Genomic DNA, 26,493 nt, shown 5'->3' on the forward strand with positions numbered 1-26,493 from the left:
AGTCATTATCTGGCTCGGCGCGGTGTTCATCTTCAGTTCTCTCTTCACATCAGTTCAGTCAGTGTACTGTTTGAGTCAATTAATTACTCCGGGATATTGGTTTGTTTTAACTCAGAGGGAGTGTCAGACACATTAAACAAGTTAACGTCTTAATTCATATGTGGATTAATGCGTATTGGAGACGCGAACTGTTTAAAACGATTCAGTTCGATTTGGTGAACTGTTTAAAAAAGATCCGGTTACATCGAATGATTCGTTCGCGAACCAGATATCACAAACTGCTTTGTTTTAAACTGTCTTACAACAGACACGGAAGAGAAGACAATGCTGAATAAAGTCTAGTTTTTGCTATTTTTGGACCAAAATGTATTTTCGATGCTTCAAAAAATTCTAAATGACCCTCTGATGTCTTACGGGTTTGAAACAACATGAGGGTAAGTTATTAATGACATAATTTTGCAAATTGGGCTAACTAACCCTAGTAACCCTTTTTTGTTTACAAGAAGTTACAGTCAAAGGAATTGTGATCGTCCTTTAGGTTAATCATTTGAAATAGTAAAAACAATATGTTCAAACTTTTGACTACTTTCTTTAATAGCTACATAACACAATACTTCTACTTTTACTTTCAGTACTTGAGTAGTAAATTTTAAAATAGACTACTTGCAATACTTAAGTACAAAAAATGTTGAATACTTTAGTACTTCTACTTAAGTGTGGTGCTTAAAGAGCACTTCTACTTCTACTCAAGTCACTTTTTTGATAGAGCACTTGTACTTTTACTCAAGTATGGTTCTCTAGTACTTTATACATCTCTGATTATATATAAATAATTCCATTTTCACATTTGTATTGTTTCAAAATATTGATGCTTTTACCATCATGTAATTTATTAGATTACATTATATCATATATTAATGATTTGCATTTGTTTCAAATTATGTTTTTACTATTATATTATATCATGTTATATTAAAAACTCCATAATCGCATTTGTATTATTTCAGAGAACTGATGTATCTCCTATCGTTCTGAAATATGGAAAAGAGTAATGAGTGAGTGTCTAAATGTTTGTAGATACACAAGTAAATCCTTGTGAGAGTACCTTATCAAGCGCACTCATGAAGTGTTGGTCCCCATTCAACACTGTGTTAATCAACTGGACAAATTTACTGTGAACCTCCAACACCGACTCCACAAACTGCGTTGGCATCTGCAGGAAAGACATCAGAGGAAAACTTGCAATTACTGCTATGTACAAATAAGCCGTTTTTATAGCTACACAGCTTTTAGACTTAGTATTTTTACCAATAACCCTGGACACTCACGTTTTCCTGAGAGAGGTTACTGGTGGCTCGGAGACCCTCGTCGTGGATGTGGACCTGGAGCTCGTGGATCATGTGAGGTAAGCCGCTGGACACGGCTCGCAGCAGCGTGTACATATTCGCCATATCTGAAACCAAACAGACCAATCAGGACGTCCTGCAGTTATGAGACGCATGCATACAAACATGAACCCGTGAGGCGCAAGTGAAGCTTCAGACCGTCTCTCTTCTCCTGTCGGATGATATTCTGACACTCTCCGTGCAGGAACTGCAGGTGATCGGCCACCATCCTCTGCTGACATTCATGGATGACTTTGGCGTACGAGCTGGGGTGCAGATACTTCCGACACCTCACCTCCTCGTCTTTCAACCGGCCTAAAACCTGCCGGATCAGAGAGCATCAACCACTGGCCAGCGGAGTCGATTTAGCCTCTTTAAGATCACAATAAAGCTAGACTTCGACCAGCAATGTGTGAAATGGACTGAATGACCTCACCTTCTCCATGTACTGGGAGCAGTTGGACTCCTGCAGGAGATTGGAGGCTTCCTGTTTGTAATACTCTCCGGTTTTTGTCAGGAACGGTCCTTCAAAGACTTCCTGATAAAACTGGGGAAGAAAGGGGTGTGGCCTCCAAATGAGATGCATGATTGATGACAGGCATGCAAATAAGTACACACATGTTTGTGGTCGGAAAGATGTTTTCATGTTTTTGTACGACTGCATTTAATTGATCAAAAATACAGTTACTCTATTTAAGTTGAGTATATTTTAACATGTCATATATTTCTATAAATCAGTCAAAGCATCATTCCTCCAGTCTTCATGATCTTCAGAAATCAGAATAATATGATGATTTACTGCTTATGAAACATTTATTATTATCAGTGTTGAAAACTGCTTAGTATTTTTATGGAAACCATTATTCGTTATAAAAGCATTCACTGTCACTTAATATTGATTTAATGCATCCATGCTAAATTAAAACGGCTTTGCCTTCCAAAAAACGCTGACCCCAAACTTTTGGATAGTACAGTAGTGTACAAAAAAGCAAAGACATTTACACCTTCCTACAAATTACTGAAGTTTCATGTTTGCACAACAAAAGGTGAGGTATGAAATAGCATCCAGACGGAGACACTCACCTTTAGAGGAAACTTTTTCTTGTACTGTTCAACATGAACAAAGGAGTTGATAACCCCGTGGATTACTTTCTGATTTGGGTCCTCCCCACATCGGTCGCTGGAAACAACATCCAAACTGAATTCATCTGCAAATGCTTTCTCAAACAGTGTAGACTGGAATATAAGAGACGCTGAACGCAAAGAGGAGAGGTTTTCCTCTGCATGAAACCGTCTTTAGAGAAGTTTACATGGCGTTTTCTTTTCATCTCGTCTCTGTATATCACATATTAGTGTTCATAAGCGCAGCTCTGCTTTGTTTACAGCAGAAACCAGTGAAATGATTGAAATGCTGTTTTTCATAAAAAAGGCTCTATTTTCAATCGTGCTATTGCTTGCAGTTTGTTCATTTGTTCTTATTTACTGTCTGTTCACTTGTCTTATTTTAATAATGTTTGACCTTCATATTTGTTAAGATAGTAGTTTTTGCTAAATATAATTGGAAATTTGTGGTATAATAAAGCTTATTTATTGAACTAAAAGATTACATGAGTCAATTGTATTTTTTGTGGTAGCAGGGCTAGTTCAAGTACAAATCTGAACCAAACCAGCAGAAGAAAAGCCTGTATTTATTTAGTTTTATTTTGTTAAACCAAACCGTAAATGCTTTGTTCATTAATACACAATAACAACTAACAACTATACATAAGTAGCACTTGTTTGAGCTACTGTACTAATAAATATTTTCCGTAATTCATTACTAGACCTTAGTGTTAAGAAGATGATCCAAAGTCTTAAAATAGTTGAAACAATTAAAATATCCAATATTGGTTGATAAAAACAAAATAATAAATCAATTTGATTTTATTTTCTACTGAAATGTTATATATATATATATATATATATATATATATATATATATTTTTTTTTTTTTTTTTTTTTTTTTTTTTTTACAAATTTTATTGCAAGAAATTAAAAGTGTTGCATGTATTTCCTTCAGTCTTCAGGTGTGACTTACTTCTTGATCTCTTTCAGAAGCATCCCGATCAGCATCGGCTGAAGCGGCTCAATCATTAACTTACGCCACATGTCAAGAGCGAGCTGAAAACACAACAAAAACATCAATTATAAACCACTACACTGTTCAGGAAAGAATAAACACCACGATTTGACATTTGTGCATGGCTCAACATCCAGTGTGTGTTAAGACACTGTAAACACACGTCCCTGATGAAACCACGCATACCTCTCCGATCTCCATCAAGGGCTCATTCATATCCACTCCTCCGTATCCGTACTGCAGGTCTGCTTCGGTCAGCTTGTTCTTCTTAATAAACTGTGTGTTGAGGTACCTGTGGGTAAAACAGGGAACATCAGGTCACTGTAGTTGAGTCTGTGATGCACAATAAAGCCACAGGTGATGTCAAATCAATAGCTGCTTGTTTTCAGTGATGGGGTTCAGTCCAGCATGGTGAAATTAAGCAGAAATTGACCAAAGCCTCAATTAAAATAGTATTGTGTTAAAACATCTATTTCTCAGCACAAACGCTCGAGACTATGTTCACAATGCATCATGCAAAGCGTGCACAGAATAACCGGATTAACTACTACTGCGTGTGCCAAAATGTGCAGAATACAGCAAGCACACTTCAGTGAATACTGTATCCCACAATGCAATGCTTCACCTGCCATTTGAGCAGCTCCTACTGAGCTGAAAGCAACATCAACCGTGATTTTAATATCTCGTCTGTTCCATCAAAAGTGCACAAAACTACAGTAGATTAACAAAAGTTGGGGGTCCGTCACGTCAGACTTCTTTAAAGAAACCAACGCTTTTATTGACTCGAACAAAAGTGACAGTAAAAACTTTTATCTTGTTACAAAAGCAAATCAGTATATTATTCTGATTTCTGAAAAATCATGTGACACTGAAGACTGGAGGAATGATGCTGAAAATACAGCGGAGCATCACAAAAATAAATTACTAGAGAAGAAGATATTTCAAATAGCAGTAGTTATTCACACTACTACTGTTTTTCTGTTGTTGTTTTGTTTTTTTCGTCATCAAATTAATGTGGTCTTTGTGAGCAGAATAGACTTCTTTCAAAAAATGTTACAGACCCCACACTTCTGAAAGAACAACAACCATGCATAAAAAATAAAATAAATGAAATAAAATAATGGTTATTGAAGGTTGTTCCAAACCTTCTCTTCTCATTTGAATACAAAAAAAAAAAACAAAGCCAAACGGTTCTCATAGTATTTATGTGCACGTCACTGGCTACCAGCAACTGTTTGGTTACACACAATCATCAAAATATCTTCTTTTGTGCTCAACGGAGGAAAGAAGGTTTGGACTGGAACGACCTGAAGGGAAGTAAAGTGCGGTCTGTTTAAACTCACCTGTACAAGCAGTCCATGTACTCAGCACCTTTGCTGTATTCCTCCCAGTGTCTGTGATACATCACCAGAACCTTCTCCTCCGACTCCAGGACTCTCTGTAAGACACACACACAACACAGTTACACCGTAGTGACACCGACTCGATCCCCGAGCGTCAACCGGTCTCACCTTGAACAGCTGACGCACGTGATTCTCCAGAAACACCTTCGTCTCAGAGTACAGTCTTTCCCCTAGAGGCTCTGGATACGCCACACACAGCGCATAGATGTCCCTAAAGCTCACGTCAAGGAGATTTAATGAAGGATACATGACGTTACACTACTATTTATAAGTTTGGGGTCAATAAGACGTGATGCGAAGCGAAGTCTCTCTTATGTTCACCAAGCACGTGTTTATTTGATCGGAAATATTATAATTTAAAATAACTGTTTTCTATGTGAACCTGTGTTAAACTGTAATTTATTTCTGTGATGTGCGGCTGTATTTCCAGCATCATTGCTTCATCAGTCTTCAGAGTCACACGATCTTCAGAAATCATGATGATGGTGATTCAAGAAACATTTCTGGTTATTATCACTGTTGAAAACGGTCGTGCCGCTTCATATTTTTGTAGAAACTGTGATGCATTTTATTTTTCAGGATTCTTTGGTTAATAGAAAGTTCAAAAGAGCAGCATTTATTTGAAACAGAGATCTTCTGTAACATTATAAATGTCACTTTTGATCAACTTTAATGCGTCTTTACTGACTATACATTTCTTTAGAAATATTACTGACCTCAAACTTTTAATCGGTGGTGTATATACTGTATAAAGTGGTTAAAAACCAACAAATATGGCTTTGCATGCTCTTAAAATATATTTAAAAAAAGGAAGATAAAAAAACAAGGAAGCTATAGCTAGACAGCACATGATCTGAATGGGGACAGGTGTGTGTGTGTGTGTGTGTGCACGAGGGCAGGATACGAGAAGCGGTCGTTCCACGTCGCTCTCTCCACGTAATCCAGCATCACGACCGCTCGGATCGTCGTCAGGAGCTTGTTCCACGTCTCGTCGAAGTCCACCACCCGCGGTTTTAATGACATGGTGCGTGTGGCTTCGCCTTTATCTGAGGGAAAGACACAGAAACACACCGACAGTCAATTCATTATAGCATTCCCTTTAGTGCTCTTACTGCTAACTGAAACTATTAGCAAAAAAAGCTATTGCATGCGCTCCAAAAAGATCTGTTCGCAGGTGCATCATCCAAAAAACAACAATGTTCACAAACTGACAAGGGTTTATCACAAAAAAATACTTTAATTTAACATCTGCAAGGTGATAAAAGGGCAAAGAAAGTCTTAAAAACAGACCAAAAAGCGGGTGTTTCAGCTCATGCTTTCTTCAGTGCTCAACTAAAAATATTGAAAAGTAAAACAAAAAATGTAAACAAAGGCAAAATGAATTGTAATCTAAGTACTACATTTACTAAAAGTAGAACTAAAGGAAAAAAGCACGTAACAAAAAATAAATTCAAAATATTAAAAATATATCAAAATACAAGCTAATTAATAATATAAAGGTAAAAGACAAAAAGGGGTTTTTAGTACAATTTTAATTTTTTTTATTTACAGGTTTACATAAACAAGCTGAATAACGATGGAACATTATTTCACTGATTTTGACCAATAATATTCTAAATATTAAAGTAGACACTTTGTTGGCATAAATCACTTTTGTCAGTTTAATTAGTTGTGTTTGTCTAGCCTTTGACCCATAAATAAATAAGATAAAGGTATATAAATAAAATCCATGCGTTTCCAAAACTTCTGAAAGATGAACTGAATGGATTCAGATTTTTTTTAATTGATTTTCAGTGTTTATTTCCATATAAATACACACACACACATATATATTTAACCTCCCCGTTCTCACTAGTGCCTAACTGTATTAGAGTAACTGTCATAACACAGAGAGATCAGTACAGATGAACTTAACCTCAGTGTCACAGCTGTCAAAACACATCTGAGTATAAATGTCAGCTGATGAACACAGAAATATCTCCATGATTAGCCGAAGCAGATCCCCATCACAGACACTTGATCTCAAACAGAGTCACCCCAGACCTGCAGTGGCCTGCTGATACACCCGAACAGGACACAGAGGCTGCTGGTGATCTGAATCTGTTTCATAAGAGCCGTGTGTGAAGTAAACAAGCCCAAGTGTGTGTCTGACAGAGACAGTGTTAGCGGCTAGCGCCGGAGCTAACTCGAGCGCCGCGGGTCACACGCACACCTGGGGTCGGGAGGAAGCCCTGCTGAGCGGCGGGTCTCCGGGGGTCGGGCGGCTCCGGGTGCGCTGTCCTCGGCTCGGTGTGTCGCTGCTGGGGGTCTGGAGGGACGCTGTCGGGACGCTGGGCTCCTCTCTCTCGCTCTACACCTCTGCCATCGCCTCACACGGACTGCACCACTGCATCAGCTGGAGGGGGGCGCGAGGGCGCTTCAGCGCGGATACAGCTATTACAGACTTAGATCTACACGAGACGTTTAATACAGGTTTATTTAGGAACTTACATATATATTATGTATGAATGGGTTATGGTGTGATTAAACTTAGTGATCGTGATTCGTGTCTGTTTTCAGCGGACTCCTCTTTTTCGCTGGTTGTATGAGCGAGAAGTACGGAAGCTGTTTGCGGACATTATCGTGACGGAAGAGTCGTTGTGGACTCGATATTATTGCAATAACAAAGTTACAATTAACCAAATCCAAAAAAAAAAAAAAAAAAACTCGATTAAAAGAGTGTCTGGTTTTAACAGTGCTGAAGTATTTTTTTATCTTAGACTAAATACAGGCTCAAATATGCACTAGTCAAAGAGACATGGCAGTGAAAAACTAGAACATTTTCTAAAAACACCTAAAAAAATTCTAAAAACACCTAAAAAATTTTTTTAGAAGAAATCCTTCAACAAGTCTCTTCAGTATAAAATAATATTAAGTAAAATTAGTTACTTGTTAAAAAATGTAGTGACGTAGAGGGAGATAAAGTTTATTTGATACACAGTAAAACATCAGTGCAACCAAAAAGATACTCGAGTACAGTAATTACATTACTTTCATTCATTACAGACTTTCATTGAAATTATATAGGCCTATATATCTGTTGCCACAACGAGGAAGTCTAATATCTTCAGAGAAACTGGGAGTAATACCCAGCTAAACGTTTCATTAGGATCACAGGCTCTCAAAAATCAATGACTTGATTTACATTAATTTCCTTTCTGATAACAATATCTGTCCCTTAAGAACAGTGCACAGAATAAAAACACAATTATCCATACAAACAAAATACAGCATACAATTTCACATGACACAGAGGTCAAGCTGTTGCCTCTGACTGGACGAACTAGACCAAGGTTGTTCATTTGTAAAATACATCTCATATTTCTGCTCCTCTGACTGATATTCAATGTTAACATTAAGAGCATAGTGTTGTGTGTGTGTGTGTGTGTGTGTGTGTGTGTGTGTATATATATATATATATATATATATATATATATATAAATAAACTTTTAGAGTGTCACAATACTTTACCAACGATAGCTTTAATATATAACCCCCTCAGATATTCAAAAATGTTTTGCATGTTAAATTAGCCGTGTTATCTATCTTTATGTTTGATTTATTTGTTATAATATGTAATAAAATTGAAGCCTAAACATTTTTTTAATGTTTGTGACCAAGACCTCCTTTATGTTTGTCGCAAGATTACAATGAATATAAACGTGTTCTAATGTATGTATGTTTATATAAAAATAAATATATATATACTGTTTTTGTGATTGACTTTTATTTTGAAAGGTCCAACTCGCCTCCAGTCATTTCCGGGTTGTCAGTCGGTGTGGACGTGCCTGATAATCGTGTGATGAGACGCAGGAAAGGTGAGGCTCCTTCTGCATCATCTGTGTCTCTGTGTCTCAGTCTGATGTTTATTTGTCTGTTTCATCCGCCTGAGTTACAGCTAATGCACCTTTACTGTGTGTTGACGTGTAACCAAATCGAGATGAACCCAAAGGAGGTTCGTTCAGTCTGCAGCCGTGTTTTCATCACGTAGAGACACAATACAATATACTGCGACAATACCAAATAATAAAACAAATTCAAATAGATAAGGATGTTAATACCATGGTATTATTCTAAGTATTTTGCAGTGCCATCCAAATCCCACATGATAAACACAGTTATTTAATGTCATAGTACTTCTCATAAGAATATAAAGCTGTGTTTCCCTCCAGATCTTCAGTAAGTCATGGATCTGAGCTTGAGGTCAGCCGGTGGTCACAGCTCTGAAGCCCAGGGGTCTGATTCAGGAGAGGATCTGCACACTTCAGCTGCTCCTGGTGATCTGGGTGAGAAAACAGGGTTTGTATTACATATACACATGCTGAGAGAGACAACTAAACACTGTCAACTTCCTCTCAGACGAGCATGGGAAGAGTCTCTCAGCCCGAGCCAAGCCTTTCCGGTGCTCTCAGTGTGGGAAAGGGTTCTCCCGCATCCAGCATCTGTCCGAGCACGTGCGGATTCACACGGGAGAGAGGCCTTTTGAGTGCGTGGTGTGTGGGAAGACCTTCACCCGCGAGAGAGACCTCAAGACTCATCAGATCGTCCACTCGGATGCCAAGGCCTTTCACTGCGCCATATGTGTGAAAAACTTTGCCCTGTTGTCCTCCTTGAGGAGACATCTGCGTGCATTTCATCAAGGTGTGAGACGCTGCCATGCACTGAGTTAAACTACAATACGTTGTCTTGTTAGGTCCAAAATTAAATGCACTGCCAAAAGCCTTTTGTTGTGGTGCGTGTGAACCTGCTTGAGGTTATAAAAGCACCTGGAACTACTGATGGAGTTTATTATAGCTCATCCCATCAGAACAGACCGCTTTATAAACATCGATTACAGTTTATGTCCAAATACATAGTCCAGATATAAACACAGAGATCAGTGCTTAAAGAAGAGTTCACCCCAAATGCAAATTTGCTAAAAGATGTTGTATATATTTGGATGAGTTTGATTCTTTATTGCAACAGATCAGTTTGGGAGAGAAAGCAGATTTTGAGATGCTCTGCAGTGAATGGGTGCCGTCAGAATGAGCATAAAACATCACAATGATCTGTATAATATACATTCTATAAATGAAGTTATGTAATAATACATAAAGCACAAGTCTGTCAATTAACATGTTGTGAAGCAAAAAGTGTTTGTAATAAATCCATTATTAAGACATTTTAAACTTGAAGCAGTTGCTTCTGAAATTTTATGGAGTCCATAATCCATAAAAATGCTTCCTCCGGTGAAAAAAAGTGGTTTGGATTGAATCAGGGGGAGAAAAATGCACGGATCAAGCACAGTTTATAAGCAAAAACAGTCCAAAATATTTCTAAACAATGTTAGAGACAACAGGAGTGGACAGTTTTGTTTTTGTTTTTACTGCAAGAAGAGTTATTATGGATCGAGGACAGAAGCACAGTTAAAAATGTCTTGATGATGGATTTGTTTCAGATTTTTTTTTCTTCACAAGACTGATGGACTGGAGTGCTGTGGATTATTGTGATGTTTTTATCAGACTCTCATTCTGACGGCACCCATTCACTGCAGAGCATCCATTGATGAGTCCCTAATGCAGTGCTACATATCTCTGATCAAACTCAAGTATCCTCTCCTTTTGCAGGTCAGGATGTTAGTACAGAGGGTAAGTGTTTAATTTGTGTTGAATGTGGGAAGAATTTCGCGTGCCAGCTGGAGGACCATGAGCTGACACACACCGGAGAGATTTCCCACCGCTGTCCCGACTGCGTCAGCAGCGTCACACATCCGTCCAGCCTCGTGTCTCCCGATCAGACCTTCTCCGACTCCGAGGACATGGACCTTCTGGATGCTCGTGACGGCGAGAGGTCTTGCAGTTTTGTGTCCTCTGAAGATCTACACAAGCACTTACAAACCGCCGCACTTGAGGACGGCAGTGAACCTCTCTCTCTGGACCTAGCAGACGATATTGAAACTGAAGCTCCTAATGAAAACATTTCCCTAAGTCATCACGAAGAGGCCGAGAGAGCTCCGTCTCCTTCATCTGAGCTCTCTCACAACTCTGCTGAAAAGGGTGAGTCGAAAACCTTCCCGTAATCACAGTTTCTACAAGGATACCGTCCAAGTGACACACTGTTGTTTCCTCCTCCCAGGCACTGAAACGCTGAATCCTCTTCTAGAGCTGAACAAGCCGCACCAGTGCAGTCACTGTGGGAAGAGGTTTCACAAGCAGGCGAAGCTCCGGATCCATCTGCGCGTTCACACCGGAGAGAAGCCCTTCCAGTGCTCCCAGTGCGGCAAGCACTTCAGCCAAGCGGTGAACCTCAGAAAACACCACCGTACTCACCACACCGAGGAGAGACCGTACCCCTGCACGCTCTGCGACCGCAGCTTCTCTCTCTCCTTCTCGCTGATAAAGCACCAACGAGTCGCTCATCCAGGTGAGATTTTGCGTATATGCTACAGCACAACAAAGACAGCCATGGCAATAAACACAACAATAAATACGATTAAAATGAACAAAACAAACACAATTATACAACTTAACCAGGGTAGAACCTCAAAAATGAAGAAAAAGCACAAAAGAATCAAGAAAAACGTCAGATTGCGTGCAGAAAACAGTCGCTTTGCTTCTGAAATGCTCCTAAAGCGCTGCAGACGTGTGCAGTGTGAACGCGGCAGGACATATTTTTACTCCATTTCTACATAACAAAATGTGTTAATATAAAATATTTCCTATTCCATTGGAGTTGTAGTCTTTTTTTATAAAATGTAATCAACTATTTAAGAGCTTTGCATGCCTAGAAAAATGTATATTCATTATAAAAATGAATTCGCAAATTAAAATATTCAAAATAACAAATGTCTTCATTTTTTAAGTTGTTTTAACTTGATGCTTATTTTGTTGCATTTAAAAGTCTTCTTGATGCCCCATGAAGTTTTCTGAGAACCTGAAGATGAATATTTGTTTAAATTACTAATAGCAATGGCATTGGTACAAATTGTTTGGATTTATGTTATCAATTTCATATGTCAACATTTTTTTAACAGAACATTTGAGTGTTGCTGAAAGGGATCGCTTCACCTGTCCGTACTGTGGAAAAATATTCGGACGACATCAAGACATGGAGCAGCATAAACGCATTCACACCGGAGAGAGACCGTTCCGCTGCAGCGTGTGCAACAAAAGCTTCAGGCAGCGCTCCGTGTTGATCGTGCATCGGAAAATTCACACCGGAGAAAAGCCTTTCGAATGCTTCATATGCTTCCGGCGGTTTTACGGTTCAGGAGATCTGAAGACGCACATGGGAACTCACACTGGCGTAAGACCCCACAATTGTCCTTTGTGCTCCAAAAGCTTCCCTCGGCCCAGCAGCCTGCAAGCACACATGCAGTCCCATCTGAACAAGCGTCAGGAAGGAGATGCTGTGCGCGCCGGAGCTGAGGACGAGGACCAGGAGGAGCCGGAGGACGAGGAAGGAGCCTGCAGTGTTTCTGCTTCATCACAGCTTTCTGAAGCCCGTACGATCTCTAATTGTTTATTTAGGGTTAGGTATTTAGAGACATATTAACCTATGTCTAAATGTTGCATAAATGCATGTAGGTGTTTAATATCATCTTAATACGTTTTCAGAAATGAGCACGGGGGAGCGTCTATCAGATGCTGAGACCAGATTCGGTTCATCAGTGAATCTTGACCTTGATGCTGGTCAGGGCTCCAGTTCAGAGTGGACCGATCATCAGAAGCCGTATCGTTGTGTCATATGCAACAAAACCTTCTCTTTCGCAATTTCCCTGAAAAGACATCAACTTATATTTCACCCAGGTAGGATGGAACTGCACGCACTGATTGCAATATTGGTATTTAGTTTCTTAAATGAAGGTATGCAATTGTATTGTTATACTTTAAAGAGACCATTCTTGTGTTGTTCCAAACCTGTACAAGTTTCATTCTTCTGCTGAACACAACAGAAGATATTTTGAAGATTTTGGTAACCAAACAGTTGCTGGTCCCCACTGACTTCCATAGTATTTTTTTCTCCATCCTGTGGAAGTCAATGGGGACCAGCAACTGTTTGCTTACCCAGTGGGAACCTTCATATCAATTGGACGTCACATATTAGTCAAGACTTGATCAAAATGCCATTACATCATTTTAAATTCAGTTTGGACTGCAATTCCTTCCAGTGGTAATTGGGTGAAAATAGGAAGTTAATTCCACACTAAAATTGGTTTAATTTGTATATATGTAGGCCAATATTTTTGACATTCAATTTACATCAAATCAACATTTTTCATTTTTAATTTTTGACCGTTTTTTAATGTCTTTTCAACATCAGTTGCCCACTGGGTAACAGATTCATATTCATTTCATTACTAAAAAATAACTCTTAACAGGGTTGACATTTAAAAACTATGATGATAAATAGGCAAAAAAAAAACTTGTCCTTTGCACTAAAAGTGTATATTAAAAACATTTAATGTTGGTAATGCTTAGAATATGCCCTTTTAAATAGTTGTTTAATATACAAAATCCTGGTAACAGGGTTGATTTTTGTTTTATATAGTTGTTAAATAATAGGCAAAGATGTTTGTCTTTAGAGATTTCAGCTCCTGAAAACAGAATTGTTTTGTAAAATACTACATTATTGTAACAGGGGTGAGGTGCTGATGGTAATAGGAGTTTAGCAAAATAGCATTTCTTAGTCTTTTCTACCAATATCCACTTTTCATCCAATATCATTACTATACAAAGTCCTGGTAACAGGGTTGACCTTTTAATAATTAATGAAGAATATTCTATGAATATTTACTTTTCAATAATCATTTGTTTGCTATACCAAACTGTAATAACAGGATTCACTTTTTAATAACTAAAGAACATTGGTCTTTGGAAAATTCACTTCTTGAAAGGATAAAGTAGTTTTACTGATTTTTTTCAATGCTACAGTATTGTAACAGGATGAATAATGATTGATAGCCATTTATTAGCCTTGGCACTAAAAGTGTTTATTAGCAAGAGAATGTAATGTCGATATTTCTAACAATATCTGGTTTTCAATAGCCATTTGTATAATATACTAAATCCTGGTAACAGGGTTGATTTTTTTTTTTTTATTATTATTATTTTTATTTTAATAATCGATGAAGAAACCGAATTGTTTTCTACAATACTACAGTATTTTAACGGGGTTAGTAATAATGGTAACAGGGTTGATGCACAACCTATCAAAAGTAAATTTAATTTGATAGTGGTTTTGTTAATATGGATTCTTCTTTTGTCATTTTAACAGATCAGCATGTCGACAAAGAGGGGAAGTGTTTCCCCTGCTCTTATTGCGGGAGGAAGTTCGGTCGACGCCAAGGCTTGTTACAGCACGAGCGAATTCACACAGGTGAAAGGCCCTTCAACTGTCCCACCTGTAACAAAAGCTTTCGGCAGCGATCGGCTCTAGTTGTACATATTAAAACGCACACAGGGGAGAGGTCGTTCCTGTGCTTTGTGTGCAGTAAAAGCTTTTACACCCCAGGAGACTTGAAGAAACATCTGGAAATTCACACAGGAGTGAGGCCACACAACTGCCCTGTATGCTTCAAGGGGTTTGGGCGTCCCAGTTTCCTCAGAGCTCATATGCGCATACACGAGAGTACGTTTACTTAACTTTTTATTTTACATACATATATATAATTACAATTTACAGAATAATTTCTCTTTGATTTCCAGAAGTTTCCACAAAGAAGCAAAGTGAAACAGAGAAACCTACAGCTGGACCGAAAGTCGACTCGCAGGAGAAGCCATTTGAATGCGCTCACTGTGGGAAGAGATTCGGTCAGCATTGTATGTTAAAAATTCACCAGCGGATTCACACAGGAGAGAGACCTTACAAGTGCTCTCAGTGTGGCCTGAGTTTTCGCTGGAAGAGAAACCTGATCGCCCACCAGAGCAGCCACCTGGGGGAGAACCCTCTCCAGTGTTCAATATGTGACGAAACATTCGTGTCCGAAGCAAGTCTGAAAAAACATCAAGATGAGTTTCATTCAGGTAAGACATTATGAGAGGGCTAGTTATCTGAAGCGTGGATTCCATGCATGAAAAGCGTTGTTTTCACATGTTAAAGGTGCTGTATGTAGGATTGACACCGAGTGGTTGAACTAGGTATTGCAGTCCAAATTCAAAATATCGGAGAGGGTTTTTTTCACTCGACCCTTCCTCCTCTGACTGAAATACTTAAATGAATTACGCTGTGTTTTCCCGTCAACTTGCAACCCGGGGTGCTGAAAGACAATTGGGTAAACTGGCAGTGGGCGGGTATCACAAAACATAACAGAGACCGTCATTCAGGCCCAGAACGCAGATTTTCAAAGGAGATTGACTGACTGTAGCACTGTTTTCCAGATAAACAAGTATGTTAACTTAGCATGTTTCTTAAATATCTGCAAACACATGATGGTGTTTTTATGCTTGTAGAGACAAAATCTTACATACAGCATCTTTGATTTAAATTTAATTATACATTTCATATATATATTAGGGCTGGGTATCAATTCAGATGTTACAGATCGATTCGATTTTCTATACTCTATTCTCAATTCAACTCAATGTATATGCATTTAATACAAATACTATATTTATAAAAAAGAACAGTGAATATAAGTTTACAAGTGGGTAATTAATAAAAAGAAATTAAGAGCCACAAACCTGTATATTAAACTCTTTTATTTTAGGTACACTTGGGTACATTAGAACAGAACCCATCTCAAATTTTCAAATGCATACAATTATGTTAAACAAATACAATACAATTTTGATTCAAGATACAAAAAAGTCAAAACAGTCGCATTCCGCGATCAAACAGGATCAAGTTATTTAACTTTTAAGATAAAACAATCAAAAAAAAAAAGATTCGTGGCCTTTGAGAATCGATTTTGAATCGACCACATTTAAAAAAAACGATTAATCAAAAAAAAAAAATGTTTTAACCAGCCCTAATATATATATTATATATATTTTTCTGTCAAGTTGAGGCCAGAAAATAAAATAAATAAAAAAAAAAGTTCATTTTGGACCCTTGACAAAAGATTAAAAAAATGCAATCAGAGGCCATAATCCATCACCTGAAATTTCAAAATCAAGTTTTTGTCAATATGTGGTCTTATTTATGTAGTTTAATAAAAATATCAATTATTTTATATGAAATATATATATATTTTTATTTGATTTAATCTTTAAATTATTCATTCATATTTATAATTAGTAATGTTTCATATTATATTGATCATTTCAGGGGTCTCGCACACATGCAGTTTGTGTTTGAAGACATTCACTCAAGCAGCTGGCCTCAGGAAACACGTGCGGTATGTTCACGAAGGAGAGCGACCGCACAAATGCTCCGAGTGCGGGAGAGGATTCGTCAAACTCTCCGATCTGGCGCGTCACCAGCGCCGCCATCATTACGACCGGGGCGGCGAACTCTTTCAGTGCTCGCAGTGTGAGCGAAGCTTCAGTCATCCCAGCAGTCTGGTTCTGCACCGACGGACACACAATGAAGAAAAGCACGAGTGCCCTCAGTGCGATAAGATTTTCAGTCAGGCGGGACACCTGAAGGTTCACCTGCGCACTCACACCAAAGAGAATAAACCCAAATTCGAGTGCCCTGAATGTGGGAAGAGTTTTGGCCAAGCTAAAGATCTGGTGGTTCATCAGAGGGTTCACACCGGAGAAAAGCCGTACCAGTGCCCTCAGTGCAAGAAGAGCTATCGGCAGTTTGCGCATTTGTCCGTTCATCTGCGGAGTCACACGGGGGAGAAGCCCTATCAGTGCCCCATATGTCTCAAATTCTTCGCTCATTCATCATCCATGAAAAAACACCTGCGTGTAATGCATGCAGGTACGGGAGAGTTCACCCAGATAGGAGAGTTCAATCCATACGACTTTCTGTTTTCTTAATTTAAGATGAATGTTTTACAGAGGGGAAAGATTTACCCGTATCGAAGGAAGTTGTGAAGGTCACTGTTGGCGTCGGCCCATCTAACGCACCTGTCGAAGTTAAGCAAGAACCAGAGTCTGCAGATGAATACGGTAAGTGTGCCTCAGGTTATTTACTTTAAACCGCAAATGCTCAAAAAGATATAATGTGTGTTTTAAAGCCTTTTCTTACGTCTTGAATAGGTGAGGGAGAATGTAGCTACCAGCTTCTTCTTCAAAACCAAAGAAACGTGTCATCGTAAAGATGGCACAAACGTCAACGTATTGCAAGAAAAGTCACCATTTTCAGCCTTTATAATTGCATACAAACATGTTATTGTTGTGCTTTTCGGGTACAAGAATATTCATCTTGTATTTATGTCTATAAACAGGACTGACACTATTTTGCATGATCAATAAAGTGTTCCTTTGCCCTTTGGAAATAAATGCTACAATCATGCACCCACGAATATCCACTTTTCAGAAGTGTTTTGTGTATTATACAAAATCCTGGTAACAGGGTTGACATTTTTAATGATAATGGAGAATATTTGTATTGGGAGATCACTTCCTGAAAGAATTAAGCAGTTTTACAGGTTTTTGTGATAATTTTACAGTATGGTAACAGGGGTGAGTGATGATGGTAACAGGGTTGATGCATAACTATAACCAGTGACTGCTTTTTGTATTCAACCCTTTGCACTCACATTCACAATATGAAAAAAATTAAAAGTTTAATTGCATGTGGAAACATACAGAACACATCAAATTAATTGCTTCTTGCAATATAACTACAGTGATATGTTTCTGCAGAATGTCAAGTGAAATCTGAAGAAAACTGCTTTGCTTTAATGGATGACGTGAAGGCGGTTACAGTCACTTCAGCTCCTTCCAGTCCAATATCATCTGTTACTCTTAAAGATGAAAAATGAATGTGGATGGAAACGAGGGTTTGTCACCAACAGTCTGCTAAACATCAGAGCGTATTGAAGAAACTGCAGCATCAGCTAGTTCACTGAAGCTAAAAAAACATTTTTAAGTAGAATTGAATTCTCTACACTTACTCCAGAAGCTGGTCTTCATCCATGAAGACCCCAGCCTCCTTAATCAGAAAGGACAATGGAAACCTGATCAGCAAAAATCCACACCATTGCATGGAGCAGTGAACCAGAAAACACCTTTCCTTTGTGTGTTTGTTTTTTAAGGAAAACTGTACCTATCGGTGCCCCAATCAGAACTATCCATTGTGAAGGACTTTATCTATTCCATAATGGTCAAACATGAACTTTGTTGCTGTCATGCTAGCTAAATGTTGCAGAATGAACAACAGAAAGGACATTGATATAGTAGAGGATCCTTATATTGTGCTCCTGGAGGTCCACTGTCCTGCACACTTCAGTTCCAACCCGGATCAAACTCACCTGCCTGTAATTTTCAAGTACGTTTGCATTGGAGTTTAACACTCTTGGAGGACAATTGAATAACCCTGATATAGTAGGAAAACTTCACGCTCCTTTATAATTGTTACAAACAGGCCCACACTGAAGTTGTGTGCTTACACGATCCCTGCACTTTGCATTTCCATCAGTTAAGTGTTTAAGCTCCCTGCTGCATTTTACGCTTTTGAATCCATTCCACAGTTTTTCTCCTTAAAGTGTGTAAAATGTAGCCATGCAAATATAAATCCACCAAATCATTTCACTAAAATCATGTTGTTACTTCAACCACCAAAGTTTTTGTAATCATTTTTGTTCTTGTATACATGACATTTCATAATGGATGTTAATTGAACGGCTTAAATGTTTAGTCTGAAAAGGCTATTATTAAAAATAATAATAATAAATATCCCTAAATTGTCTGCCTGTTTTTATGTCTACGGTTATTTACAGTACAATGATGCATTTAAAAAGCGTCTCCCAGCAGTGACTAAACACTTAGGCCAATCAACCAATCCCTAAACTGACTGTTGGTGTGGATTCAACAACACACAAAATATCTGGAAACAGTCCCAATATAAAAAACTCATACTCGCATACTATTCAAACCATTTCAGTCATAGAAAGATATGGTAAAATTGTGTAGTATGCAGTTATGAAATCAGCTTGTGACTGACTGAATATGCTTTCCCCTCTACAATGTGGAAAAACTGGACTGAAATGTCAAAATTCACAGTATTTATAAAACACCTACATGAACTGCCTACACAGACAGTATGTGACTTTAAACACAACTGGTGTCAACATCAGTTGATAGAAATGTATAGACCTTCACTGCTCGTCAAACACATTATAATTACAGACTGCAGAACACAAACTTGTGCATTAAAATGGCAGATTGCCTTCTGGGAGGAAAAAAAAAATTCTGCCACACATTTCCTTTAAAATATCTTTATTGCTTGAATAGTTTTGATACAGAACAGCTTACATTTCTGATTCTGAAGCACTCATTCGAAGAACAAGAGTAGTGTACCAAAAATGTTCTGGTGATTCTGGTTCCATTCAAGTCCAGTAGAATTATTTTTGGGGGTGTAGCAGCGACACAAAGCTCCCTTTTACATCAGTCAGCACGTCTAACAGTGACAGGTTTCCAATCCTCTGCATCATTTTTCTAAAGAGACGGGAGGATAAAAAAAAATAGGGAAAAAGAAATACATACCTTGTAGAAAACCCATGAGTGGAATGTGGATTTGATAACTCCACCCTGTTCATTTGAATTCACAGTCAAGTGCTAAAAAAGTAGTGATTGATGATTCAACAGATTTAGAAATCATAGGTGAAGAGAAATCTTTGTTGCATGAAAAAAAAATGATGATTTGAGAAAGACTTCTGTATGAACCCTGAGAGTGAGACAGAGCGGGGGGGCGGGGGGCAGGTGGGGCGAAAACATACAAAAAATTATAACTGAACAACAAAACAGGTTATCATGCAAAACTACCCTAAAGATTCACCCATAGCAGAACATTAACAGTAAATTTCACAGTTTTATATGCAAAAGAATATATCAATGAAAACAAATTTGTATCTCTCTGTCAAACTGAAATAAATCACCATCATAATAATATAATAAAGATAACAGAAACAGTCCACACATTCTAAAAAAAAAAAAAAAAATCCATATAAAGATATACATAAAGCTTTCAGATCAAAAGTGATTATGACCCAGATCAGAGCTGGGATGCTAAGTATTGAATTTGAATCTTTTTTTTTGCAGCATAATTGTGATAATACATGGCTTCTCCACATTTACTTCTTCACCCCCACTGTGTCACAATAAATACATTAAAAACAAGTCTGTGAGCATTCTTACCAGGAAACCAATCACGTCTGCACACAACCAACACAAAACACACTCAACATGAACCCAGGAAAAGGCATCGGGAGAAGCAGAAGTCCCGGAATACACAGATAGAGAAAGCGATTGCGATTGCATTCAAGTTCATCCAATACTACAAGTCTCGTGCCTGAGCAGAGATGTTAGATCTTCACCACTAGGGGGCGCACACAACCTGATATCCAATCAGGGGCAAACTCTCTCACCTTCCCCGCAATTCCTATTCACATCCCGGCATGCTGATCAACAGGCATCCGTTTGGTAGATGTCTTCTCCAGGAAATCGGGAGACCTATATTCGGAGATGCTTACCAGTCCACATGATTTCAAACAGTCTCCGTGCCCTTTGAGGTTTTTGCTTTGTTTGTGTCTGAGGTTTCTTTACAAAATGAGTTCATAAAACTGAGAGGTCAAAGAGATCCAACACTACAGAAGAACGTGTGATTGACATCGGGGTCCTCCTGGCTGAGGAGCGCTGCAGGACCACATCCTGACTCGAGGCAGCAGGGCGACAGGGTTCAAGTACACCTGAAATCTAGTTCGTGAGCCCGGCAGAAAGTAAGACACCTGCCTAAAGCTAAGACGAAAGAGTAAGGCTTAGAAATGTATGTTTTTGGAAGACCGTAACACGACACAGTTACACATTTCACAAGTACATCAGATTCATAACTCATGGGCTTCCTGTAATTTGCTTTTTTTTAATTTTTGTATTCTTAAGTAGCTGAGACAGGGCTTGAGGGACAGTAATTCAAGAGCCCTTAAGTTAAAAACATTGCCATCCCTCATTAAAAACCATCGTTTTGTGCCAAAAAAATTTACGTTAATGCTAACTCAAGACATTGACACAATCAGCACAGCTGGACATTCATCACCTGTTTTGAGCTCTTATACTTTGCCCATATACTTAACGCGACAGCTGCTGATCATCTTTCCGAGGATGACCCTCGGATGTTTCCCCAAAACATCTTTAGTTGACACAGCACCCAGAATGACAGATCTCTGTGATAAAACACTTACTCTGAAAGCGTCTGTCATTAAAACGGGGAAATTACTGGCGAGTTAAAGAGGACAAACAGCAACGAAGAAGCCCTATGGTGAACAAGTCATCTTTGCATATTCCAGTTATGCACTTAAGGTACAAGCCTTTCAGTAGAAACACGTCCTCTTGTTAATCCAGCCGTCGCTGGATAAAGGTATAAACTTGCTTTTCATACGACAGATTGCACTGTCGCTAAACTCTTCAATATGATATGCAAATTTGTTCATATATTGCTTAAAGTAGTTATCTCAGGATTACACACACACACACACACACACACAAAAATCATAATGATCATTGTAAAATACTATAAAAATCAACTTTAAATCGAGAAAAATGCAGATAAAGATATAGCAAAAAAGTAGAAAGGCACTTGGAAACAAGTCATTGCTTCTTTTTTCTCATTGCAATGTACTTTTGTTATATGGCACTGCTTCTTCTCGAAGCACGTTTCACCACAAGGTAAGATAAACTAGAAAAGAGTCGCTCTTCACTCCACTCCAAGCAGTGGCGGCTCGGGGGTGGGCAAAATGTGCTCAGTAGTGGGCTTGGTGTGTATTTCCAGTAAACCTTGGATGAATCCCTCCGACGGCTCTAAGTCGGATGTGGTGGGTGAATCTGATGCTGGTTTCTCCTCTGGCGGTTCTTTGGGTGTCTCTGTTGCTGATGCAGGTCTCGTCTTGGAGGTTAGTTTAAGCTCTTCAGCTTCCGCAGGGGGTCCACAATCCTCCTCTTTCTCTCGTGAGGTTGGCTCCTCCTTCACAGTGTCTGTTAATTCGCTTTCGTTCTCAGAGGGTGGATTGGTGCTGGTGGGTGTGCACTCGCCTTCGCTAGCCGAACGCCCGCTGAAGCCGTCCTCGTCTGGTCCACCTGTGACCCCGCAAGTCGAACCATCGCTATCCGCTTCACGTAGTTTCTGATGAATTCGCTGATGTCGGACCAAACTGTGCTTAAGGGTGAAAGTGCGCTCGCATGTCTGGCACTTATAAGGCCTCTCACCTATTAGAAACAAGCCATTAAAACATTCAGCTTTATTTTATTAAGATACAAGAACTCTGATTGATGAATGATCTATACCAATCTAGTAAGTTTTTTTGTATTGTCAATACCTGTGTGAGAGCGCATGTGTCTGGTGAGGTCCTGAAGGCTCCAGAAACGTTTGTTGCATATACCGCACACCTTTTTCCTCTTGTCCGGCTTGCTGCCAGGTTCTTCAGTCTCTCCCTCAGCACTCTTTGGTTCAGTTGTAGGTCCCTCTTCATCACTCCTCTCCTCTTTATCCTCCTCAGATCCACTATCCACCACACTGCCCGAACCCTCGTTCTCTCTTGTGCCGTTTCTTACACTCTCCACCTCTTCCTCTGTAACCTGTTTATTATTTTCACAAGGCATAATTGGGTCGTCTGATTTTGTGAGGCTTTGTTCAGGTCCATTTGTTGAGTCTGATGCTACATCCTGCTGGTGAACTTTCTCATGTCTGGTCAAGGTGGCGGCGTAGCGGAAGCTCTTCTTGCAACACTTGCAGGTCAATTTGGACTCCTCCTGAGGTGTTGCTTTGTCAGACATGTCACCATGTGCTGCAGGAGAGGACTGTGGCTGGTCTTTCTCAGGGATCTTGAGGTCCTGCGATTTGGAAACAAAGGTCAAGTCAAGGGTATTATTGCTATGGGAATCGCCATCCTCTTTTTCTGAGTCATTGTGCTTCAAAGACTCTAGGGCTGTTGGGTCCTCCTCTTCTCTGTGAGGAAGAGGCTCTACCATGGCTGTTTCTGTAGGCTTAGCTGGTGAAGGTTTCTCAGCGTCAGATGCTAAAGGCTTCTCAGGGTCTGATCTTGTGAGATCCATAGCCTCACTAACAAGAAGCTCCGTCTCAGATGCACTCTCTGAAATATACATTGACCCATTACACTTCTATCAACAGATACAAAAAAAAAACATGGTCTAAAGTACGTAAGCAATTCAAAGGTTCTTTAATATATTATGTTGGTACCTGCACTCTCTGGTGAGCCTTCCTCTGCGTCCTTAGACTTGGGTATTGCTCCATTGCGTCTAAGCACTCTGTTGGAAACGCCATGTTTGCGTAAAAGATGTCGCTCACAGTTAGACTTGGTTGAGAAGAAGGCATCACACTGGGGACAAGGATATGGCTTCTGACCTTTAAGGAATACAAAATAGTATCAAGAAAATAAATTACTCATAAATGAGGGGTAAAAGAGATGATGTACATCAGCATTGTAAATCCTGTAGAACTCTGCATACAAGACTCACCTGTGTGTGTTAACATGTGGCGCTGAAGCGAGCTTGCCCAAGGGAAAACTCTGGGACAAAAGGGGCAAGTCATCTTTTGCACAGAATTTGAGTATGCATTCTTCTTTCCTTTGGAGTGTTGGGATTGAACAGTCTGGTGGGCCAGCAAGTGTTTCTCATCTTTCACCTCTTTCTCGTCACTAGCACCTGGATGCCGCCCACCTTTTCTTGCCAACTCAATTGTGTTGGTCTGAAGATAGGCGCTGAACTTGTTGGCATCAGTGGTTGCCAACATCCTCTCAACACTAGCAAACTCCCCACTAGACTCCAAATCAATACTTGGGTCTGTGGCATTCATCACAGGTTTCTCTTTCACTGTTCTGTTAGAAAGCCTTTTCCTAGACCTCCTCTTTGAGCTCCCTAGAGAAAACTCTTGTGTCAAAATATCTGGTGAGTCTTGCTTGCCATGTGTATCAGAATCAGCCTGAAGATTATTAGTGTTGTCCCGTTTAAGAAGGTCAGGGGCACCAGAAACAGAGGAAATGATCTGAGCAATAGATGCTAGTGGTGGAAGCTCCTTCACAGCAGCAGAGGAAGGTTTAGGAAGCAGTGGCTTTAAACGCAAGAGCCTTCCTGCAGCATTGGAGGACAAAGCAACAGGGACCTGGTAGCATCCAAGAGTTTGGGACTTCTCATCAATGGACTTCTCGGCCTGTAATGCCTGTGCAAGTATGCTAATGGATGACTGTTCTTTCTTAACCTCTCTTGGCAATGTGGCCTCAATGTCTTTTTTGAGCTTCTTTACAGGATTCTTAGGAATAGAGAGGTCAATTGGTTCCATGCTAGAGTCATAAGAGACAGGTTCAGTTTTGATCCCAGGAGATCCACTAAGACTTCCAGCACTGCTGCCCCCATGACTTTTGTTAGAGAAGTCCAGAGGTTGATCCATATCTATGTTGTAAAAGCTAAGGTCCTCAACTTTGATAGGCTGCACAACAGTGCTAGGAGAAACCCCACTGAGAGGAGAGGGGTTTGGGCTATTTGGGGTTGATGCAGCTAGAAGAGTGATTATGTGCTCTTCAATATCCTGCTCTTGGACTTCTGGATGTTGTTTCAGAAGGTGATGGATACAGTTCCGCTTGGCAAGGAAGGCTGCTCCACAACGCTTGCACTCAAATGGCTTTCGCTGGCAGCCATTGTGTGTGCGCAAGTGAATCTGCAGGGCTCGGAAGGTCTTTAGGTCCTCCCCGCAGAAGCGGCAAGTAGTTTCACTAGTTCCAACCTGCTCCAGTATGTCTGCTGTGGTTGTGGACGATGTCACATATTTAATGTTTTTCTCAATCTCCTTGCGATTGTTTTTCATGTGCTTTTTGCGAAGGTGGCGCTCACAGTTAGCCTTGACAGTAAATGGGTAATGACAGATCCGGCAGACATAGGGACGCTCACCACTGTGTGTTCTCAAATGACGAATCAGTGTTGCCTTGTCTGGGGCCACGTAGTCGCAGATATTGCATTGGTGGGGTAGGATGCCTAAATGATATCGCATATGTGCCTGCAGCACACCAGAAAACAAGCCTTTCTGAGACGTTCCCTTCTTTCCAGTGGTCTCTTCTAACTTGCCATTCTCCTGTTTGATATGCCTTTCATCCATGTCCATTGGGGTATGGGCATCTCCCATGCAATCTGCCTCCATTTGTATCCTCTCTGCTGAAGCCTGGCTGTTGGCAGAATTGGATGAGGAAGATGGGGAGATGTCCCAAACTGTCTTGATAGGATGGCTGGCAGGGGGTGGGAGGCTAGGGCTGATACAGCCCAAGGACGCTTGCTGGGTGTTCAATAGGGGTGGTGGAGTTGAGGCTACCATACTGGTTCTGGGAGCCACCAATGGCTTTGGCTTGAGTGGAGGCATCTGTTTGTAGCCTGATTGCACGGCACTACAAGGCGCCTTAGATAAGGGTGGGAGAGTGATCTGGTTAGGAGCAGCAGAAGCTACTTTGATTATTTGTTGTAAATCAGAAAGTTCCATGCTGGTTTCACCACAAACAGGCTTCACTACCATACCACCATCTGGGTGCACAATAAAACCAGTCTGGAAGGGCTGAAGGGACAGCAGATTGAGAGCTTCTTGATGGGACAAACCATGAAGAGTCGTTGGGTCTACAATAGACAGGTTAACCCCTTCACTAAGGCCGTCCTCCTGAGGTACAGAGGACTGATTCTGGTCCACGTGGATAACCCGAATGCTATCAAGCTTGGCCTGCTGGACATCATCTTCTGAGGGGACAGGCTTAACCTGAGAGATGTGCTGCAAGCCCAGGGAGTCCATGAAGCTGCTTTTCTCAGGAGTGGGAGGCTCATCTTTCATAATTAAGGGTGAAGTTGACTCTTGTGTGCTACTGAAAGTCTCGTGTGAAGTCTCGTGTGAAGTCTCGTGTGAGGTTTTGTGCAAGTCCAGAGCTGAGCTAAGAGGAAATGCTTTATCACATGTGTCACATACAAAACGATGGAATTTGCCAGTACATCGCCGAAGGTTGGTTTCACACCAAATCTGTGGGTTCAAATAAAATCTAGGCTTAAACTCTCAAATATTACAGACAAGTTAAAGAAATATAACATACTGTGCAGATCAACCACAAAAAATTTAACCATGGCTGTTACCTGTGCAATTTGAGGGAACTTCAGGCATGAGAAGTCAATGAAAGCCAGATCATTAAAGCCAAGAGGAATGGATGGGTTGTTCTGAATAAAGGGTCGTCCGTTGGGGTCTGTGGGTAGCTGCTTATGGGTAGCTGCATTGTGGCGGAGCAAACTTCGGTGTGTCCGGAATGAGATGCAGCATAAATCACATCTAGGAATAAAAATACTAATGTGAGGTGCTGGTGATATCAAAAGATCAATGTTTTATAAATACTGCATCCAATCTATAGTGTGTTGTTGAGACATCTGGACAGGGAAAATAGAGCAGGGATTTCCTAAGTGAATTAACTATGAGCTGGAAAGTCGAT

General features: G+C 39.9%; 3 protein-coding genes across 12 annotated transcripts in view; 1 reads left to right on the forward strand and 2 right to left on the reverse strand.

Moving 5' to 3' along the window:
- Nucleotides 1-7,263, reverse strand: part of LOC127946048 (cullin-2-like) — a 20,428-nt gene extending 13,165 nt beyond the window's left edge. The window contains exons 1-11 of the mRNA XM_052542331.1: nucleotides 7,120-7,263; nucleotides 5,812-5,953; nucleotides 5,016-5,118; nucleotides 4,848-4,942; nucleotides 3,691-3,796; nucleotides 3,463-3,545; nucleotides 2,469-2,565; nucleotides 1,822-1,932; nucleotides 1,545-1,707; nucleotides 1,329-1,453; nucleotides 1,106-1,213 (exon numbers count right to left, since the gene is read on the reverse strand). Coding sequence (XP_052398291.1) covers nucleotides 1,106-1,213; nucleotides 1,329-1,453; nucleotides 1,545-1,707; nucleotides 1,822-1,932; nucleotides 2,469-2,565; nucleotides 3,463-3,545; nucleotides 3,691-3,796; nucleotides 4,848-4,942; nucleotides 5,016-5,118; nucleotides 5,812-5,930 — 1,110 coding nt within the window. The 5' untranslated portion in view covers nucleotides 5,931-5,953; nucleotides 7,120-7,263. The remainder of the gene's footprint in view (nucleotides 1-1,105; nucleotides 1,214-1,328; nucleotides 1,454-1,544; nucleotides 1,708-1,821; nucleotides 1,933-2,468; nucleotides 2,566-3,462; nucleotides 3,546-3,690; nucleotides 3,797-4,847; nucleotides 4,943-5,015; nucleotides 5,119-5,811; nucleotides 5,954-7,119) is intronic.
- Nucleotides 7,238-18,731, forward strand: znf271 (zinc finger protein 271). 4 transcript variants are annotated; one of them, XM_052542330.1, is made up of 14 exons: nucleotides 7,238-7,379; nucleotides 8,685-8,764; nucleotides 9,119-9,232; nucleotides 9,306-9,587; nucleotides 10,553-10,981; nucleotides 11,061-11,348; nucleotides 11,959-12,429; nucleotides 12,542-12,733; nucleotides 14,202-14,555; nucleotides 14,633-14,950; nucleotides 16,194-16,796; nucleotides 16,877-16,987; nucleotides 17,078-17,169; nucleotides 17,687-17,822. In XM_052542330.1, the coding sequence occupies exons 3-13, from the start codon at nucleotides 9,133-9,135 to the stop codon at nucleotides 17,134-17,136; spliced, it is 3,207 nt and encodes a 1,068-aa protein (XP_052398290.1). In that variant the 5' UTR covers nucleotides 7,238-7,379; nucleotides 8,685-8,764; nucleotides 9,119-9,132; the 3' UTR covers nucleotides 17,137-17,169; nucleotides 17,687-17,822. The 4 variants fall into 4 exon arrangements, with proteins under 4 accessions (XP_052398290.1, XP_052398287.1, XP_052398289.1 ...); XM_052542327.1 differs by lacking the exon at nucleotides 17,078-17,169 and having other exon boundaries at nucleotides 17,687-18,731; XM_052542329.1 differs by lacking the exon at nucleotides 17,687-17,822 and having other exon boundaries at nucleotides 17,078-17,343.
- A 513-nt stretch (nucleotides 18,732-19,244) lies between these two features.
- The window catches only part of LOC127946151 (ras-responsive element-binding protein 1), a 45,894-nt gene continuing 38,645 nt past the window's right edge, over nucleotides 19,245-26,493 (reverse strand). For all 7 annotated transcript variants that reach the window (XM_052542482.1, XM_052542483.1, XM_052542486.1 and 4 more), the window contains 5 exons: nucleotides 26,147-26,336; nucleotides 23,510-26,036; nucleotides 23,232-23,396; nucleotides 22,351-23,124; nucleotides 19,245-22,240 (listed from right to left, as the gene is read on the reverse strand). In XM_052542482.1, the coding sequence (XP_052398442.1) occupies nucleotides 21,732-22,240; nucleotides 22,351-23,124; nucleotides 23,232-23,396; nucleotides 23,510-26,036; nucleotides 26,147-26,336 (4,165 nt within the window). In that variant the 3' untranslated portion in view covers nucleotides 19,245-21,731. The remainder of the gene's footprint in view (nucleotides 22,241-22,350; nucleotides 23,125-23,231; nucleotides 23,397-23,509; nucleotides 26,037-26,146; nucleotides 26,337-26,493) is intronic.

Source organism: Carassius gibelio, chromosome A24 (assembly GCF_023724105.1).
Source record: "Carassius gibelio isolate Cgi1373 ecotype wild population from Czech Republic chromosome A24, carGib1.2-hapl.c, whole genome shotgun sequence".
Taxonomy (NCBI): Eukaryota; Metazoa; Chordata; class Actinopteri; order Cypriniformes; family Cyprinidae; genus Carassius; species Carassius gibelio.